The sequence below is a fragment of the Neomonachus schauinslandi genome, chromosome 16 (assembly GCF_002201575.2).
Source record: "Neomonachus schauinslandi chromosome 16, ASM220157v2, whole genome shotgun sequence".
In the NCBI taxonomy this organism is placed as follows: Eukaryota; Metazoa; Chordata; class Mammalia; order Carnivora; family Phocidae; genus Neomonachus; species Neomonachus schauinslandi.
The window spans coordinates 26,339,004-26,358,570 of NC_058418.1; the positions used below are offsets into that span (position 1 = coordinate 26,339,004).

The 19,567-nt window shown below is 41.3% G+C and overlaps 1 protein-coding gene across 1 annotated transcript; it reads left to right on the forward strand.

Moving 5' to 3' along the window:
* Positions 1–2,468: 2,468 nt before the first annotated feature.
* Positions 2,469–18,742, forward strand: CNEP1R1 (CTD nuclear envelope phosphatase 1 regulatory subunit 1). Its single transcript, XM_044922167.1, has 6 exons — positions 2,469–2,586; positions 3,677–3,748; positions 6,715–6,788; positions 10,862–10,971; positions 11,098–11,152; positions 17,388–18,742. The coding sequence occupies exons 1-6, from the start codon at positions 2,562–2,564 to the stop codon at positions 17,427–17,429; spliced, it is 378 nt and encodes a 125-aa protein (XP_044778102.1). The 5' UTR covers positions 2,469–2,561; the 3' UTR covers positions 17,430–18,742.
* The last annotated feature ends 825 nt before the right edge of the window (positions 18,743–19,567 follow it).

Here is a 19,567-nt window from a genome sequence, read left to right on the forward strand (position 1 = left end):
AGAAGTAGTGGTTTTAGTTTAAATATAAGTTGAGGGCAGAGCCAACAAGGTTTGCTAAGTGATCTGATGTACCTTGCAGAAGGAGAGAGAGAGAAAGGTCAATAGTAACTCCAGCTACAGGGTTGGAGTTGATCGATTTATTTGCTCATCTATCAACTCATCTCTGAAATGGGTTTGATAGACACTCTTGGACTCAGAGCTGTGGTATAGGGTTTAAAGGAGCTATAACACTCCTGAACTATAAAAGGTGTCATGCCAGACCCCCTAGGAAAATATAACAAACTTTAGCTATTGTCCTGGACTTCACTCTTCAAAATGGATCTTCATCTCATCTCTGATGTTTTCAGGAGCTGGTGTTTTATCTTGTTTTTACACGGAACTCTACTCTTAACAGAGGGCAAGAGTTAGTTGTAGATATCTTTGCATTCCCAGTTTATGTCCCAGTGCCTGAACATGTATTACTTAAGTACTTGTTGACTATCTTCTTGCCAAATCTCATTGATACAATGTTTTTACAAATCTATTATCCTTTGGTCTCCCCAATACCTTGGGTTCCAAATTTCTTAACCTGACTATGAGGCCCATTTTCTTCCTCTCCTCCTTTACTGCCTCTTAACCCCCATAATCCATGCACGTAGATGCTGGTGACAAGCTAAGAATGTATACCCTTTCAAAGACACGCTCAATATTTATTTGAGCACAGTTGAAAATGAAAGAAGAGAGGGAGCACCCATGAGATAGTTCTTGGTCTTCCTTCTGTTGTCCCAGGCTCTTGCTAGAAACTTGCATACCCCATCAGGCAAACAGAAGACCTGCAGTTAGCAGGTCTCTTTGGCTTTTTTTTTTTTTTAAGATTATTTATTTAAGTAATCTCTACACTCAGTGTGGGGGCTCAAACTCACAACCCGAGATCAAGAGTCACATGCTCCACCTACTGAGCCAGCCAGGTGCCCCAACAGGTCTCTTTTGAAGGCAAGTTAGCAAAGCTCCCATTTATCACAATACGTTGTACTTGTCCTATTCATCAGTCTGCCTCACTCCTCATCTCCCCAGGATCTTGCCCAGGAGAGCCTATAACAGATATTCAATAACCATTCTCTAACAGTGCTGGGTGCCAAAGGGAGAGGTGATGAACAAGACTTGGAGATGGAGAAATGGAGCATTGAGCAAGAAGTGAAAATTGATAGTTTGACTTAGGGCTTAAATTTATTTACCCCTCCTTTAGCTCACTGTATGGCATTACCCTGTTAGTTCCTTCATACAACTATCTTTATCTGAAAGCAATTACTTATTTGCATTTTTTTTTTTTAAGTAAACTGTACGCCTATCACCTAACGCCACACTCAAACTCAGGACCCCAAGATCAAGAGTTGCATTACTTATTTGTATGTTTATTGCCTGCTATAATAGGACAGGAATCTCCTCTATCTTGCTCATAACTGTATCCTGATAAAATACGGTGCCTAGAACATCGTGCAATAAATAGTTCTTGAATGAATGAATGACCACAAGGAAATAAACAAGAAGCATTTTGACTAAATATAAATGTAGTCAGTACTTTACAGATTTTTTTTTAAGTTCTAGGTACTGGGGCTCATACTTTGTTTGCCTTTTTTTTTTTTTTTTTTAAATAGTGGCTCTCCTCCAGGGTGCTAGGCACATGCCAAGCTTTATACTTATTGTCTCATTTAATTGCCCAAACCACTCTTGGGAGTAAGCACTCTTTTTTTTTTTTTTTTAAGATTTTATTTATTTATTTGAGAGAGAGAATGAGATAGAGAGAGAGCATAAGAGGGGGCAGGGTCAGAGGGAGAAGCAGGCTTCCCGCCAAGCAGGGAGCCTGATGCGGGACTAGATCCTGAGACTCCAGGATCATGACCTGAGCCAAGGCAGTCGCCTGACCAACTGAGCCACCCAGGCGCCCTTTGTTTGCCTTCTTTATGATTTATGAAAGTTGGTAACTTGGGGAAAATTGGGTAACGTGAGAAAAAAGTAACCAAGGGAGAAATGGGTTAAGGAGTTTAGTTATCAAAGAAAGAGGTAATCTAACCTAAATCAATGGTTTGGGCTCTAATTAGTTCTGTACTCCGTTGAATCCTAGAGGGGCGAGCTAGCTCCTTCCTTTCCGTACTCCTCGTCAGCGATCAGAACACTGCCCGGAAGATAAAGGGCGCTCAAATATTTGAGGAACGAAAGAACCAGACAGGAAACGAAGAATATACTTCTGAGCGAGCTGGCTCGGAGAGGCTGCAGTTCCTCCCCGGGGCAGGAGGCGGCGCCAGAGTTACACCAGCCCGGCCGCCGGCAGTTCTTGGTCCCTCCGGCAGACCGTCCAACGCTAGGCCCCGAGGCCGGTGCAGTAGCTAACCAATAGAAGGCCGTCTTAGTTGTGGGGTCCGGCAGAGATGCCCAATGAACGTAGCGGGTGTAGGCAAGGGGCGGTGCGACGGGGAGGGGCGGAGGGAAGCCGTTAGAGTGGGAGTTGGCGTTGCGGGCCGGGCGGAGGCCGCGGGGCTGCGATGCGGACGGGACCGCGGCGGTGACCGGAGCTGCCGCCCGACATGAACTCGCTGGAGCAGGCGGAAGGTAGAGTGGGTCTCCTGGGTCGCCCGGGCAGTCCCGGGCTCCTCCCGGAAGCCGGCGAGGCTCTGGAGGGGCTGGAGTCGCGGAGACCCCGCCCCGGGGAGAGGAGGCCGCGAAGGATGGACTGAAGGGGCCGGGACCTCGGGGGCCGCGGGGGCCGGGCCGAGGGGCGGCCGGAGGCGGCCGGACTCTGGTTCCGGCGCGCGCGGCCTCCGCGGGCGCTGGGGGACGTTGCTTCAGCTCTCCCATTCCCCCGGCTCCGACCGGGAGCCCCTCGCCTGGGCTACTTTGTCTTTTATTCATTGGCAAGCATTTTGCGCTTTGTGTATGCTAATTCACTTTATTTTATTTCGATAACCCCGGGAGTTGTATCCTCATTCCTGTTGTGGTTTCTAGTTAACTGCCACAGTAAGGGAGGGCCTCTTGATCTCCTTTTAAAGTTTAGAAGACGCAACTGTGGAATGATAGCCCACCTTGCTCACTCAGGAGCACCTTGGACGCCCCTTTTAGAAGGCCTCCGAGCTTGAGCTCCGGTAGTGCCCCGAAGATCACCTGTAACCCATTCTGTGGGAGGAAAGGGGAGTGTCCACACCCACCCGTTAGCCGAATCAGAAATCCAGTAAGCCCAGACGGAAAGCGTAGCCATTAATTAAACATAAGGGCTAGAAATCGGAATCGGGTCATTGCGGTCAAACAGACCTCGAAGACTTTGATGTTAGGGAATACGTTGTCTAATAGAAAGTTCTTGGTTCCAACAGAATTAAAACTCGACCTGATTTTGATCCTTTTATTTGCAACCCCCAAAATTCTAGCTTTTGGCGCCGGCTGAGGCTGCTGCTGATTTTCCACATACCATTTTACGAAGCTTCTAAAAGTGAACCAGCCAGTTTCCTTATAATGTGAAATTGGAATTAAAGAAACCTAATGTTTTTGTCAAGTGCTTAAAGCTGTCATAGTAAAGGAAGTAAACAGTGCAGTGATACATGTAAGTTGGTGTGTAAGACCTGAAACAGTTAGAGTATCTAAAATTTCATCTTAATGGATGCAAACTAGTAAGAGTGGCTAATTGGAAAATTGAAATCTTTTTACCTAGATCTCAAGGCTTTTGAGAGGAGACTTACAGAATATATTCATTGTTTGCAACCTGCCACTGGACGTTGGAGAAGTAAGTTCTTGAATGTTTCTTTAAGGGAAAATAAACGGATAATTGATACTTTTATCCCTGCCTGGCAATGATTTGCTTTTGTGTAAAATCTTTTACTAACAAACACTTTACTAAACCATAAGATTTCCTTTTGTTTTGACAATTTTTAAATTTAACTTTGTAAACAGTGCATTCTAAAGAAAAAATTTTCCAAGACTTTATTTTTAAGTAATCTCTGCACCCAGTGTGGGGCCCGAACTCACAACCCTGAGATCAAGAGTTGCAGGCTCTACCGACTGAGCCAGCCAGGCACCCCAACCAAAGAAATCCTAAAGAAAAGGAACTGGTCATGCTAAAAGAACAGTATTTCATGTGGTTGATTTTCATTTTTCCATTAAAATACATGCACTTCTTTTTTTTTTTTTTAAGATTTTATTTATTTATTTGAGAGAGAGAATGAGATAGAGCATGAGAGGGGGGAGGGTCAGAGGGAGAAGCCGACTCCCTGCCGAGCAGGGAGCCCGATGTGGGACTCGATCCCCGGACTCCAGGATCATGACCTGAGCCGAAGGCAGTCGCTTAACCAACTGAGCCACCCAGGCGCCCCATGCACTTCTTTTTATTAAGTACTACAATATTGATAAACGACACACATAATAATTTCAGGAGGTTCTTTAGCAGTTTTACAATTTGCCTATAAACTATCAAAATAAAGTTCTGTTGAGGAAAATCATATTGAACATATACTTGCAAAAGTTATGAAATTACCCTTGGTCGATTTTAGCAGAGCATGATTATGTTGCTTTGCAGCCTATTGTAATAAATTCGCATTATAACTGTTCAAAATGTCATGAGTACTACACAGTATGATTTGAAAGAAGGGTGGTTATTGCCCTGTGGAAATATTTAGGAAATACAAATAAATGCACATGTGATGACCTCAGCAAACAAAATGCTTTGCTAACTTATGCTGGGACCAGTCTTAGTTTCTTGGATGTGTATTACTAAAATTTAATTCCTGCCAAGAGGGAAGTACAACAGCACATGTTGAAAACATGTTTTATTTCAAAGTGTAATTCAGTTTGTGGGACCAGAGAGCACTATTGACGTTAGGAGTCTTTTTCTGTGTCAAGATTTTTCATGATATTTTTATTAGATCCGTCTGCAAAGTTTTATTTGTATGCTGCGAGAGTTCTGGTTGGTCAGAATTTACAAGTAATGATATTTTCAGATTCTTTGGTTTAAGGGAGGAATTACCCCTAAAAACTTATTTCACTGCTACTTGAAAATCTTTTAAAATGTGTATGATGCTGTGGTATCTTATAGTGAATGTACTTTACTTTTTCTGTGATTCATGATCTCAGTGCTTACATATAAATGACATCAGTTTGGTTAATGTACCAGTCAAAAGTTTGTGTATGAGGTCCCTGCCAGTGGGTTTGATTTTGCTTTTGCTTCATTTTCCAAAAGAAAAATCCACGTAGGATGACTGTTTCTTATTGGAAATACAGCATTATAAGGAATTGAGTTTAGTCTATTCTGAGCTGAGAACGTCATTTTGAAATTTTGATTCTATACTTAAATAACTAAAACGAAATTGTTTTCCTGTGATTTGCCTATTCTAAAAGTATATCGCAAGGAATTCTAGATAAAGTTTTACGTTTCTATTGCTCTGTGAATCTTGATTTTTATATTTTAAAACTGTATGTGTCCTAACTGAAGGACAATACCTTGATATCCAGAATATTAACTAGGTCTTGGTGCCCCTTTCTTATTTTCTAGTAGTACTATTTATTCCTTTTTTAATTTATTTTTTTTTCTTTAAGAGTTTACTTATTTTTTTAAAACATTTTTTTAAAGATTTTATTTATTTGTCAGAGAGCGAGAGAGCACAAGCAGGGGAAGCTGCAGGCAGAGGGAGAAGCAGGCTCCCCATTGAACAAAGAGCCTGATGTGGGACTCGATCCCAGAGCCCTGGGATCATGACCTGAGCTGAAGGCAGCCGCTTAACCGACCTAGCCACCCAGGCGTCCCTAAGATTTTATTTTATTTTTTAAATTCTTTTTTTTTTTTTAAGATTTTATTTATTTATTTGACAGAGAGAGACGGAGAGTAGGAACACAGGCAGGGGAGTGGGAGAGGGAGAAGCAGGTTTCCCGCCGAGCAGGGAGCCCGCCAAGGGGCTCAATCCCAGGACCCTGGGATCACAATCTGAGCCGAAGGCAGACGCGCAACAACTGAGCCATCCAGCTGCCCCAGTGTCCCTAAGGTTTTAAAGTAATCTCTACACCCAACGTGGGGCTTGAACCTACAGCCCTGAGAGCAAGAGTCACACGCTCCACCAACGAAGCGAGCCAGGCGCTCTGTGTCATTCATTCTTAAGTTTTGTTTAGGATCTATTTAGAATTCCTAAAATAATTCTAGCTTAATGGGGAGAAAAACTTCTCTGAGTTCTACCGTCTGTAATTCCTACCCTGATCTTCCTTTAAGTCTCTGAAGAAAACTTGGTACTGATTGGTGTGTTCCACGTTCTTGACACCAGCCGTTGTTTAATTCAACAGCAGGCAGTTGTCTGCAAGGCAGAATCCTCTAGTCGGGATTTCTCAGTGCATTCATAAAAGAGTCATTGTTTGGTTTGTTTATGGTAGAAAATGAGAGGTGTTTTTTTGATTTTTAATTTGAATTTATAAGATCTGCAAAATCAGCACAGAGCACATCGAAAGTTCCTGCTGCTCTTAATTTCATTTATCTTCGTAAGTTCTCACTAAAGTAATAATGGGGACAGTATCATCCTCACTTACTAAGGTTCATAGTATTTAAGAGAATTCCTCAAGTCGTACAGCAGGTTTCCTAATTCCTCAGTCAAATGCATTTTCTATTTAATAAAGTGCTGCATCCTTTGGCTGTCATTGATTGGGAACTGGTGGTATTAGTATAAATTTATTAACAGTTAATTCCTTACTAATTTCGTGTTTATCTTTCATCAGTGCTGCTTATAGTGGTATCTGTCTGTACAGCTACTGGTGCCTGGAACTGGTTAATAGATCCTGAGACACAAAAGGTAGAAGTTTTTATTTAAAATCTTTACTGGATTAAATGAGATAATGTAGCAGTGCTTTGTTCATTGTAAAGTATTAAATGCTACCTATTATTACTAGTAGTGGTACCGATCATTATATTAAATATATGCCTTACATTAATTTGCTTAAGAAAAATTTTGATTGTCTGTTGTAGATTAAGTATCTTTTACAGGGAAAAGGCCTAAGAAATAACCCCCTTACACTACTTCTCATTCATTTCTGAACTTCTTATATATCTTTTTACATTTCATATTCACAGTTTGTACATATTTCAGTGTAAAAATTGTCATCTCCGTTGTTCATTTAATATCTTCTGTGCCAGCTTTTAAAAATTATAAAATACCATTTTCTTTCTTTTTTTTTTTTAGATTTTATTTATTTATTTGAGTGAGAGAGAGGACCCAAGAGGGGTAGGGTCAGAGGGAGCAGACTCCCCACTGAGCAGGGATCCCGACGTGGGACTCGATCCCAGGACTCTGTGATCATGACCTGAGTCGAAGGCAGTCGCTTAACCCACTGAGCCACCCAGGCACCCAAAATAACATTTTCTTCTATGACTTATCTTGGTAGTACTTTGGTCATCCCACAAAGCATTTGAAATGATTTTGCAGGAAATATGATAAAACAGCAAAATTTTAATGTAATAAAACGTCAAGATCGGGGGGGAAAGAAAAGGTTAGACTAGAGGGTCAAAAACAGGAAGGAAACTGGGTCACAGACAAGGCCATGTGGGCCACCACACTTGCCAGAACTGAGTTATAAATTAGTCTGTGTTACCTAATCAATAAAGTCACAGCTAGTTCCATTGTTTTTCCTCTCTGTGAAAAGAACACATGTATGAGTTCCATAAGCTAGCAGAGATTTTGTTCTTCGCATTTATCTTTAAAAAAAATTTCCTGGGCGCCTGGGTGGCTCAGTTGGTTAAGCGACTGCCTTCAGCTCAGGTCATGATCCTGGAGTCCTGGGATCGAGTCCCGCATCGGGCTCCCTGCTCAGCGGGGAGTCTGCTTCTCCCTCTGACCCTCCCCCCTCTCATGTGCTTTCTCTCATTCTCTCTCTCTCAAATAAATTTAAAAAATCTTTAAAAAAAAAAAAATTTCCTGCCTGAAATTTAATATAGGAAACACTGAGAGAGCTCCCACTGGGCACTGTACAAGAACATCCCTATACCAGATGCAATAAAAGATTTCATAATGTTATTTCTCGAAGCATCCTTTGATCAAATCTGATAGCATGTTTCTCAAAATTCTGCTGCTTTCTACTAACTTGTGCCTTAATTTCAAACTAAGGTTTTTTTTTATTAGAGAAGCAGTAGTCTCCCAATTTTTCAGTGAAGTTTTTTTGCCTCAGTGCAGCTTTATTTAGGTAATAATGATGTTGTAATTTTCTCAAATCTCAAACCCATATCCCTTTTTCAACTATTAATTAGGTAGACTACTTCCAGTCGCTTTATTTATAATCTGTTAGGTTATACAGAAGAAAAACCTAATAGCGAAGCTTTTGTCAGCAGTCCAAATGGCAATTCAGGTAGCCAGGATTTATTTAGCATGTAGTCTCCCTGACTTTATCCATTGGGGTGGAGATATAAAAGAATAGGAGGTAAGGGACGTTGGTGATGGAATTTTATGTTAACAGAGGGGTTTTTATGGCAGATAGGAAACTCTCTTGTGTGTTCATTTATAAAAGTCAGATCTTAGGGCTGTGCTTGGTGCTCATCTTCAGGGGAAGAGTGAGGAGACTGGCAAGAAGATTGGAAAAGCCTATCTTGGGAAATGAATCTGACTTCTAATTGGGAAAAATATAAGCTGATTTTAGCTAGTTGAGATCTTAATAAAACACAGAATTAAATGTAATTTGAAATAGGCCCAAAACTCTGTAGTTAATGTAATTTTCTAAATTAGGTGAGAATATAACTATTAGCCTAAGGGTTAACTCTTTATTTCAGTATTTAATAACTTCAAAGCTGATAGGGGTTTTAAACAGCAATTGTCTGTAGCAGAAGTTGCAGACTCAAAAGCCAGTGCATGACTATCTGGAAGAACCCAAGGAGAGAAGGAATAGAGCAAGCTGGAAAATACATGAATGCCTGAATGGTATTTAGATGCAGTTGATTATTGCCATGGAGGAAAGAAGGCTGATGTTGACTGGTCTAATTAAAATTAACGCATAAGACATTATATGTGGTTACATTGTGCAGGCCGCATGAAATCTAGCTGGCCTGTGGGAATTAAACTGTCCTTGAAGGTTTTAAGAAGACATTCCTCTGGAATATTAACCTTTTTTCAGAATTTCATCCTTCTGGGAGCTTCTTCTCTCCTGATGTTTTCAGCCTCTCGTTTCTTCATTTGACAAACTTATTTAACAACAGCATGCTAGGCCAGCTACCTGGTGCTTTTTGCAAATTTAGTTCTCTGTCTTGAAATTTGTATGCATCTCTTGGTATAAGAGTGGAGTATAGATGCCTTTGGATTAATTCTGTTTCTCCCATTTAGTTCCTAGTCCGTTTGATTTCTTTTTCCAGACTCTAAACACATCTTTCCTTCTTTAAACTACAGTGCTATTCCCCACTAGTCTGGCTTCAGTGCCCACTCTTGTTCCAGTCTTGGATCCTGGACTCTTGTTTCTACGTACTCACATTGTCTTGTTTCCTGCTATCATCTGATTATGCCCAGATCTGAAATTAGCTCTTTGTTTCTCTTAAACGCTCATTTTTTTAAAGATTTATTTCTTTATTTGAGAGAGAGAAAGTGAGCCTGCAAGCGGGGGGTGGGGCGGAAGGAGAGAGAGAATCTCAAGCAGATTCCCAGCTGAGTGCGACATGAGGCTCGATCTCACAACCCTGAGAATATGACCTGAGCTGAAACTAAGAGCTGGATGCTCAGCTGACTGAGCCACCCAGGCACCCCCCCTTTTTAAAGTTTTATCTAAGTGATCTCTACACCCCATGTGGGGCTCAAACTCACAACCCCAGGATCAAGTGCCCCTAAACTCCCCTTCCTTATAGGTAGGTACTAATCATCTTTCCCTGCTTGAGTGTCCTTTGGCCATTTAAATCTCAGTAGCTTCAGGGTACCTGGGTGGCTATCGGTTAGGCGTCTGCCTTCGGCTTAGGTGAGCCCAGGGTCCTGGGATCGAGCCCGACGCCGGGCTCTCTGCTCAGCGGAGCCTGCTTCTCCCTCTCCCTGCTGCTCCCCCTGCTGTACTCTCTCTCTCTGTCAAATAAATAAAATATTTTTAAAAAATAATCTCAGTAGCTTCAGAACCAAATTTACTTTTTGCGTCCACAGAGAGGGGAGGATGATACTGGAACTGAATCTTACGAGGCCACGTAGGAGAGGAGGGAAGGAATACCTTGTGTGTGTGTGGGTACAGCAGGGGATGGTTAGACTGGGACCAGGCAATGAATGGCAGAGTCTACCCGACTCTTACAAGGAAGGTTTTTAACAGAGTAACTAGATCACTTTTGACCTGTGTTTTCATTGACTCTCAGATCAGAGACCTTATCTTCACTCATTCAACAGTATTGATTGAGTACCTATGTTTGCCAAGCACTATTTCAGATATTGGGAGAACAGAGATGCACAAGACAGTGTCTCTACTCTTGTGGAATTTACAGTCTTCTGCTTTTATGTACGTGTGTATGTATGTATGTATGTAATCTTTACACCCAACATGGAGCTCGAACTCATAACACTGAGATCAAGAGACATGCTCTACCAACTGAGCCAGTCAGGTGCCCCCCAATCTTGTGCTTTTTAAATTTTTTTTTACCAGGAAGTGTTCAGTAGGATGGTTTTTGATTATAAGAATGAATTTTTAATGGTTCAAGTCTTTGAAATGAATGGAAGGAATGTTGCTATATTATCTTGCTACATTAAGGATTTGGAACATATATTTTTATTTTTATGGAACAGCAAAACAGAAGTAGGATTATTTTAAATTCTTCAAATCCTCATATTTCAGATGACATATATTTATGCATAAGTGGGGAGGTAAGAATTAGTATTGTTCTGAGATTTTGTACATTTTTATATTTCAAACTCTTCTTTTCCAGGTGTCCTTCTTCACATCATTATGGAATCACCCGTTTTTCACCATTAGCTGTATCACTCTAATAGGCTTGTTCTTTGCTGGAATACACAAGAGGGTCGTTGCACCATCAATGTATCCTTTACCAGAATTGACTTTTATTCTTTGAATGAAATTAAAGCACCTTCTTGATCATCTAGGTGTTGTTTTAAAAGCTTATTCTTCATATGATAAATTTTCCTTTGACCACATTTTTTTCAGTATAGCTGCTCGATGTCGAACTGTATTAGCAGAATACAATATGTCTTGTGATGATGTGAGTATCTTTTACATTAGAAAATTATAGACGTGCATGAAAGGACTGACATGTTTCGGCTTAAATAAAGCAGACATTAATAAATTGTCTGCGTGGGGCACCTGGGTGGCTCAGTCGGTTAAACATCTGTCTTCCGCTCAGGTCATGATCCTGGAGTCCCCGGATCCAGCCCCACATCGGGCTCCCTGCTCAGCAGGGAGTCTGCTTCTCCCCCGGCCCTTCACCCTGCTTGTGCTCGCTCTCTCAGATAAAATCTTTAAAAAAAATTGCATGGCTTAATAGTGGGAAATGTTCCTTATAGTATTGATCCTAAGAGCCATATTTACATCTCAGAAATTGAGATGCATCTAATAATCTGTAGTATCCTACAGTTCAACTGGTAGAGTTGAGAGTATAACATACATATATATATATTTTTTTTTTTTAAGCACGTAAGCTCTGTGCCAAGTATGGTGCTTGAACTCATGACCCTGAGATCAAGAGTCACATGCTCTACCACTGAGCCAGCCAGGTGACCCCGGTTTAATCTTTCTTAATGACATAAAATCATGATATGTCTTATGATTAAAGCCGTCTTAAATTCAATATACAGTGGTTCTTATTGGCCAAAAATGGCTTATTGGGTGTTAAATTTGTAAACTGTTATTTATCTCATGGTATTCGGTATGTAGGATTTTTTAAAAGATTTTATTTATTTATTTTTGAGAGAGAGGGAACACAAGTGGGGGGGGGGAGGGCCAGAGGGAGAAGCAGACTCTCCGCTGAGCAGGGAGCCTGTTGCGGGACTTGATCCCAGGTACCCCGGATAATGACCTGAGCTAAAGGCAGGCACTTAACTGACTGAGCCACCAGGTGCCATTTATGTAGGATTTTAAATTAGATCTCAAATTAATTGACAGACTATGCACATATAAACCAACTGTGGTTTTTTTTTTTTTTTAAGATTTTATTTATTTATTTGAGACAGAGAGAATGAGAGAGAGCGAGCACATGAGAGGGGGGAGGGTCAGAGGGAGAAGCAGACTCCCTGCCGAGCAGGGAGCCCGATGCGGGACTTGATCCAGGGACTCCAGGATCATGACCTGAGCCGAAGGCAGTCGCTTAACCAACTGAGCCACCCAGGCGCCCCCCAACTGTGTTTTTAAAAGTTAATCCTGTATTGATATATTAAGAGTATCTCACAGGTTTTTTTCGCTTATGTTACTTACAAAGGTATTTTTACCTTCAGGTTAAAAAACTATCAAATAATATTTAACCCAGTATAGAAAATTAGAATAAAGAGAAGAAAAAAAAAAAGATACTAAGCCAGGAAGGCCACTGGATCAATGAAGAGAATAAAGACTAAACACTTTGATTTTTTTTTTAAATTAGCGGATAAGGATAGTATTTCAAGTCAAAAGGGAAGAAATGGGCTAATAGTGTTGAGGCAATTGGCTTTTCATTTGGAAAAAGGTGAATGTAGTTCTCTGCTTTGCATCAATTAAAAAGACTAGATTCCACATAAAGTCTTAAATATATTTAAAAAGACATTCCATAATTAAAATATTAGAAGAAAATACATATGAATGTTTCTTGGTTTTTTAAGATTTATGTATTAGAATAATAAATAATAAAGCACGCACATACATGAGTTGGGGGAAGGGTAGAGGAAGAGAGAAATCCAAGCAGAGTCCCTGCTCAGTGTGGAGCCCAACATGGGGTTCGAGATCATGACCTGAGCTAAAACCAAGAGTTGGGATGTGTAACCCACTGTGCCACCCAGGTGCCCTAGAGAGATGAATATGTTTATGATCTTTGCTAGAAAAACTTCTTTTTAAGACCCAAAACAAAACGCCATAATGGAAGAGGTTGGATACCTTTAATTGTACCAACATTTGAAAATTTTGTACAGCAAAAGGCAAAAAATGAGCGGTGATTAGAAGAAAGTATTTGTGGGGCCCCTGGCTGGCTCATTTGGAAGAGCATAGGACTGTTGATCTCACGGTTGTGAGTTTGAACCCCATGTTGGGTGTAGAGGTTACTGAAAAATATAAATTTAAAAAGAAGAAGAAAGTGTAAGATATCTAATAGAGGATAGAATACAAAATATTTAAAGACCTGTTAAAAAATCAGTAGAAAAAAGGGGGATGCCTGGGTGGCTCAGTTTGTTAAGCATCATCTGCCTTTGGCTCAGGTCATGGTGCCAGCATCCTGGGATCAAGCCCCGCATAGGGCTCCCTGCTCACCGGGGAGTCTGCTTTTCCCTCTCCCTCTGCCTGCCTGTCTGCCTACTTGTGATCTCTCGCTCTGTGTCAAATAAATAAATAAAATATTTTTTAAAAAATCATTAAAAAAATAGTACATTTGAAATGTGGGAAAAGCTAAGTCGTATCACAGAAGTGGGAATATAAATAGCCTCATTTGTAATTGTGGAAATGCACAGTAAACCTAAGTTTTTTTTTCTTTTTTTTTCTTTTTAAGATTTTATTTGAGAGAGAGTGAGAATAAGCATGAGTGGGCGGTCCGGTGCGGGGGAATAAGAGGAAGAGGGAGAAGCAGACTTCCCACTGAACAGGGAGCCCGTCACAGGGCTCGATCCCATGACCCTGAGATCATGACCTGAACCCAAGGCAGATGCTTAACTGACTGACCCACCCAGGCGCCCCTAAACTGAGTTTTCATTTGTCTTACCTACCTTCACATTGGCAGAAGTTAAAAGTCCAGTACTGTGGTGAAGTAGATGAACCCATGCACTGCTTGTTGAGAATATACACTGGGATAGTCATGGTGGAGGGCAGTTTTCATCATTCTTATAAAATGTAAAATTGGCATGTCTCATGACCTAACCATTCTACTTCTCTCCATCTACCCTCAGTGGGGACCATCACATACACACAAGGGAGGCAGGTATGAGGTCGTTCATTGCAACATCCTTTGCAGTAGGGAAAAAATGGAAACCAGTTTTATGTTTCCCAAAACAAGGGGAATGGTATTTAAAAGAGGCTGTGGTATAGCCACATCATAGGAAACCATAGGTAAATCTGTAAATACGGGCATGCAAGGATCTCCAAGACATGTTTGGTGCAAGAAGTAAATTACCAAACGATACACTCAGTTTGCTATCTTTTTTTTTTTTTTTAAGTTTTTTTCCCCTGGTACCATTTTCTTTTTAATTCTAGTATAGTTAATATACAATGTTATATTAGTTTCAGGTGTACCATGTAGTGATTCAGCACTTCCATACATCACCCTGTGCTCATCATGACAAGTGCACCCCTTAATCCCCATCACCTGTTTGCCTCATCCCCCCATCCCCTCACCCATCTCCCCTCCTGTAACCATCAGTTCTCTGCAGTTGAGAGTCTGTTTCTTGATTTGTCTTTTTTTCTTTGCTTGTTTTGGTTTTTTCTTAAATTGCACATTTAAGTGAAATTATACAGTATTTGTCTTTCTCTGTTTCACTTAGCATTACGTTCTCTAGCTTCATCTATGTAGTTGGAGATAGCAGGATTTCATTTTTTTTTATGGCTAAATATTCCAGCGTGTGTGTGTGTGTCACATTTTCTTTATCCATAAAAAAGTTTTTAAGATTTTATTTGTTTATTTGACAGAGACTCAGCGAGAGAGGGAACACAAGCAGGGGGAGTGGGAGAAGGAGAAGCGGGCCTCCCGCCGAGCAGGGAGCCCAACGCGGGGCTCGATCCCGGGACTCCGGGATCATGACCTGAGCCGAAGGCAGACGCTTAACGACTGAGCCACCCAGACGCCCCAAAAAAGTTTTAATTATGAAAATTTCCAGACCAAAAAAATGAAGAGTATAATGAACTGTGTACCCATTGGTTAGTGTCAACAATAACGAGCTCATGGCCATTCTAATTTCATGTGTACCCCTGCCCACCTTCCTCCATCAGATTATTTTGAAACAAATCCCAAGTGGTATGTTTTACCTTCAGATATTTTAGCACATTAGAAACACCAGATTTGTTTTTAAGATTTATTTATTTATTTTAGGGAGAGAGTGGGGAGGAGGAGCAGAGAGAGAGGAGAATCTCAAGCAGACTCCCCGCTGAGCACAGAGCTTGACACAGGTCTGATCTCACGACCCCAAGATCATGACCTGAGCTGAAACTAAGATTTGGATGCTCAACCGAGTCAGGCAGCTCAGAAACATCAGATTTTTATTTTTTATATATGTGAATGTAAACACATAGGACACAATCTGGAAGAATTCATGCTAAAACTGGCTTCTGTAAGAGGGCTAGAATTTCAGATAGATGGAAGGAAGGATTTTTAGCTTACCTATATTTGAAAAATTTTTAAATTGTTTGCTTGTTTTTAAGTAATCCTATACCCAACATGGGGCTTAAAGTCACAATCCCAGGATCAAGAGTCATGCTTCACCGACTGAGCCAGCCAGGTGCCCCTGTATTTGATTTTTTAATAATGAGATTACATTAATGTCTTATTCATGTAATTTAAAAGTGTAAAATAGATTTAAACCATGGATAAAACAAATACCGGTCTATTCACACAGTGGAATACTGTATATTTTTTATCGTAATAACAATATAAAATGGTACAAACTACTGGAACATAGTAACATGGATGAATCTCAGAAACACATTGAGTGAAAGAAGTAGATGCAGAAGAACACATAGTCTATGATTCCATTTGTTTAAAGGCCAGAGACAGGCAAAATTTATGGGAAGAGGTTATGTCTATGTAAGGAGTGGGGCTGCCATTGACCAGAAAGGGGAGTGGAGGAACTTTCTGGGTGGGGGTGATGTTCTGTAGCCTGATCTGGGTGGTGGCTATGTGGTGCACACGTGTGTGTGTGTGTGTGTGTGTGAAGATTTTTAGTTAGCACACGAGCAGGGGGAGGGGCAAAGGGAGAGAGAATCTTAAGCAGACTCTGCACGGAGCCTGATGTGGGGCTCGATCTCGTGACCCTGAGATCATGACCTGAGCCAAAATCAAGAGTTGGACACTTGAGGGTTGCCTGGGTGGCTCAGTCGGTTAAGCGTCTGCCTTTGGCTCAGGTCATGATCCCAGGACCCTGGGATCGAGTCCTGCATCGGGCTCCTTGCTCAGCAGGGAGCCTGCTTCTCCCTCTGCCTGCCGCTCCCCCGTTTGTGTGTTCACTCTGACAAATAAATAAATAAAATCTTTATTTTTTAAATATTTTTTAAAGATTTTATTTATTTGACAGAGAGACACAGCGAGAGAGGGAACACGAGCGGGGGAGTGGGAGAGGGGAAGCAGGCTTCCCGCCGAGCAGGGAGCCCGATGTGGGGCTTGATCCCAGGACCCTGGGATCATGACCTGAGCCAAAGGCAGACACTTAACTGACTGAGCCACCCAGGTGCCCCTAGAGCTTAATTTATTTGTTTATTCATTTTCTTAAAAGACTTTATTTGTCAGGGCACAAGTAGAGGGAGTAACAGGCAGAGGGAGAAGCAGGCTCCTGGTATGCAAGGAGCCCGATGTGGGGCTCGATCCCAGGGTCCTGGGATCATGACCTGAGCTGAAGGCAGACGCTTAACTGACTGAGCCACCCAGGCATCCCTAGAGCTTACTTTGAAAAAACAAAATAGTTGGCCTTACAAGAGTTGTATCCACTTAACACTAAACATCAGCAGTGTATAAGTATCTAATGTTCAATCATTGGTTTACATTTTCACCTGGAAATAAAAATTTAATGTTGGTAAAGGAAAAATGTTTTTGCTCAAATACATTTATTTATGTTTTATAAACTTCCTTTGACAAGGAGCATGAATTTATACATGTTGGGATTTTATTCATAGGATTGATTGGCAGATTTTTAGGTAGCCAGTGGACAGGGAGTTCATCAAATAGATTGTTTTAAAGTAATGAAGATTTTAGGGGCGCCTGGGTGGCTCAGTCGGTTAAGCATCTGCCTTCGGCTCAGGTCATGATCCCAGGGGCCTGGGATCAAGCCCCACATCAGGCTCCTTGCTCAGCGGGGAGGCTGCTTCTCCCTCTGCCTGTCGCTCCCCCTGCTCGCTCCCTCTCTCTAATACATAAATAAAATCTTTGAAAAAAAAGTAACGAAGATTTTAGGAAGAAAGCTCCACACAAAACTTTGAAAACATAACTATTAATTGCTTAACCTTTACTTCATATAGAGGGGTGTTCTGGTACCCTTCAGATGTACGTCAAGGTTTATGGATAGGTGGTGATGTTTTTAATGGAACTGTGTATTGAAAAAACTTTTTTTCCCCCCCCATTTTTACAGACAGGAAAACTCATTTTGAAACCTAGGCCTCATGTTCAGTGACAATCTGCACTCATTGTTATGGGACCTAAAACAGCCTTTCTTCAAATAAGTGATACAGCAAAAAGCCATAAAGGATTCCTTTTACAGTCGGATATGTGAAGGTCATAGCAACAGCTGACAAGAAGTGTGCAATATTTACCCAGATGGTCTCAATGATGGTGACTGGCCTCGCCCGTGCTGGTACCTTGATTATCTGTGTTACATACAGTATTACTGTCACTTTAGTACTTCAGACCCTGCAGAGACTTTTGCAGATGAAGTATGTCTGTACGTTACTAAGTTAAACTTAGCAACAGAACCTCATCCAGTTTTTATAATGTATTTTTGCAAACTACTGTAAATAGCAAATCAATGCCAATGTCAAAGAGGGAAGCGTCCTGCGGACTTTGTTCTCCTGCACAGTATCGTAGGGGCATGCTTGCCGTCCCCACGGCTCTTTGAACCCGGCTGTCTCACATAGCTGTGCCTGTCATTCTTCCACCCCTCTGTTTTAATCATAATGCAAGAAAAACGTCGGATTGAGTGTGAACTGAGGAAGACTCATCTCCACTATGTTGTGAGAAATCAGTAGATGTTCTGAGAAACCATTCTTGTTAAACCAGATAGTGAACTTCAGCCACTCTCGTGGTAACCATTTCCAGTTTGTTCTTTTCCTTCAATGCTAAATATACTTTATATTTTTTTAATAATTTTAAGAACACTTCAAAAGCTTCTGAATATCCACGTTTAGGTATAAATTATGTACCGTCTGGGAATTTGATAGTCCTCGTTTGAGACCATTGCATCTTAGCCGTGGTGGGCGTGCCGTTAGAGTGGTGTTGCTCGGGTGCAATCGGCCGCGCCATCATGGGCTGGCTTGGGAGCGGCACCCCCAACTAGAGTCCACAGTTCTCACTGTTCCGAGAGTGCTGATGACATACTGTGTATGCATTTTAGCCGCCTGTACTATAATTGCCCTTAATCTTAAACTATTGGGATTGCTGTAAATATTTTAAAGAACTGGAGGTGCCTTTTACCTGTTTATTAGAAGATTTTGAAAAGGTTTAAATTATTTCATGAGCAGTCTTTTAAATTCCACTTAACAGAAAGCTGAAAATTCACTCACAGGACAAAAACTTTTTAACAAGGCTACCATTTAACTTAACTGTGTTCATCTTGGCTTTCACCTGTGTAAGATTTTATTCTCGAAACTGCAGCAATAAGACCCTCTGCTCCTACAGAGTCATCAGAGGGTATTCTATATATTCGGCACTGTTTGATTTTCTGTAAATTTTGTAGGTAAATATGTGCATAAAAATAAATACTTTATATATAATTAGTGATGGGGCTTTTTTCCTTGATTCATGTTAAAAACATACCACGTGTCAGATACACGCTAGTTCCAAATGAGATATCTCACTTTAACTGTCTATAAGAGCAAGTTTCAAGTAGCAGTTGTAGACCTCCAGTTTATTAAGCTGTGATTACCTTTAATATGTCTTACTCATCATTGTGTAATGACATTTGGCTCCTAATCAGGAAATGCAGGTTTCCTCCATTGTGCTTTACAAATTTGGATTGACTGTTTGCTCTAAGAATATAAAGCAGAAGAAGAATTTTATAGGTCCTTAATCCTTTTTGGAATAATCAAGTACTTTGAATATTTAATGAAAGCCTTGAATCTTTTCCCCTAGGAAAATAGACCTGTGTGTGTACATATACCTGGCATGCTTTCAAGGATTTCCTCCTTTTTTTCTTAAGATTTTATTTATTCAGGGCACCTGGGTGGCTCAGTCGTTAAGCGTCTGCCTTCGGCTCAGGTCATGGTCCCAGGGTCCTGGGATGGAGCCCTGCATCAGGCTCCCTGCTCAGTGGGAAGCCTGCTTCTCCCTCTCCCATTCCCCCTGCTTGTGTTCCCACTCTCTCGCTGTCTGTCTCTCTCTGCCAAATAAATAAAAATCTTAAAAAAAAAAAAAGGCTTTATTCATTTTGAGAGAGAGAGCACAAGCCGGGGGTGGGGAGAGCAGAGGGAGAGGGAGAAGCAGACCCCCCCACCAAGTAGGGAGCCTGATGTGAGACTCAGTCCCAGGACCCTGAGATTATGAGTTGAGCCGATGGCAGATGCTTAACCAACTGAGCCACCCGGGCGCCCTGCTTTC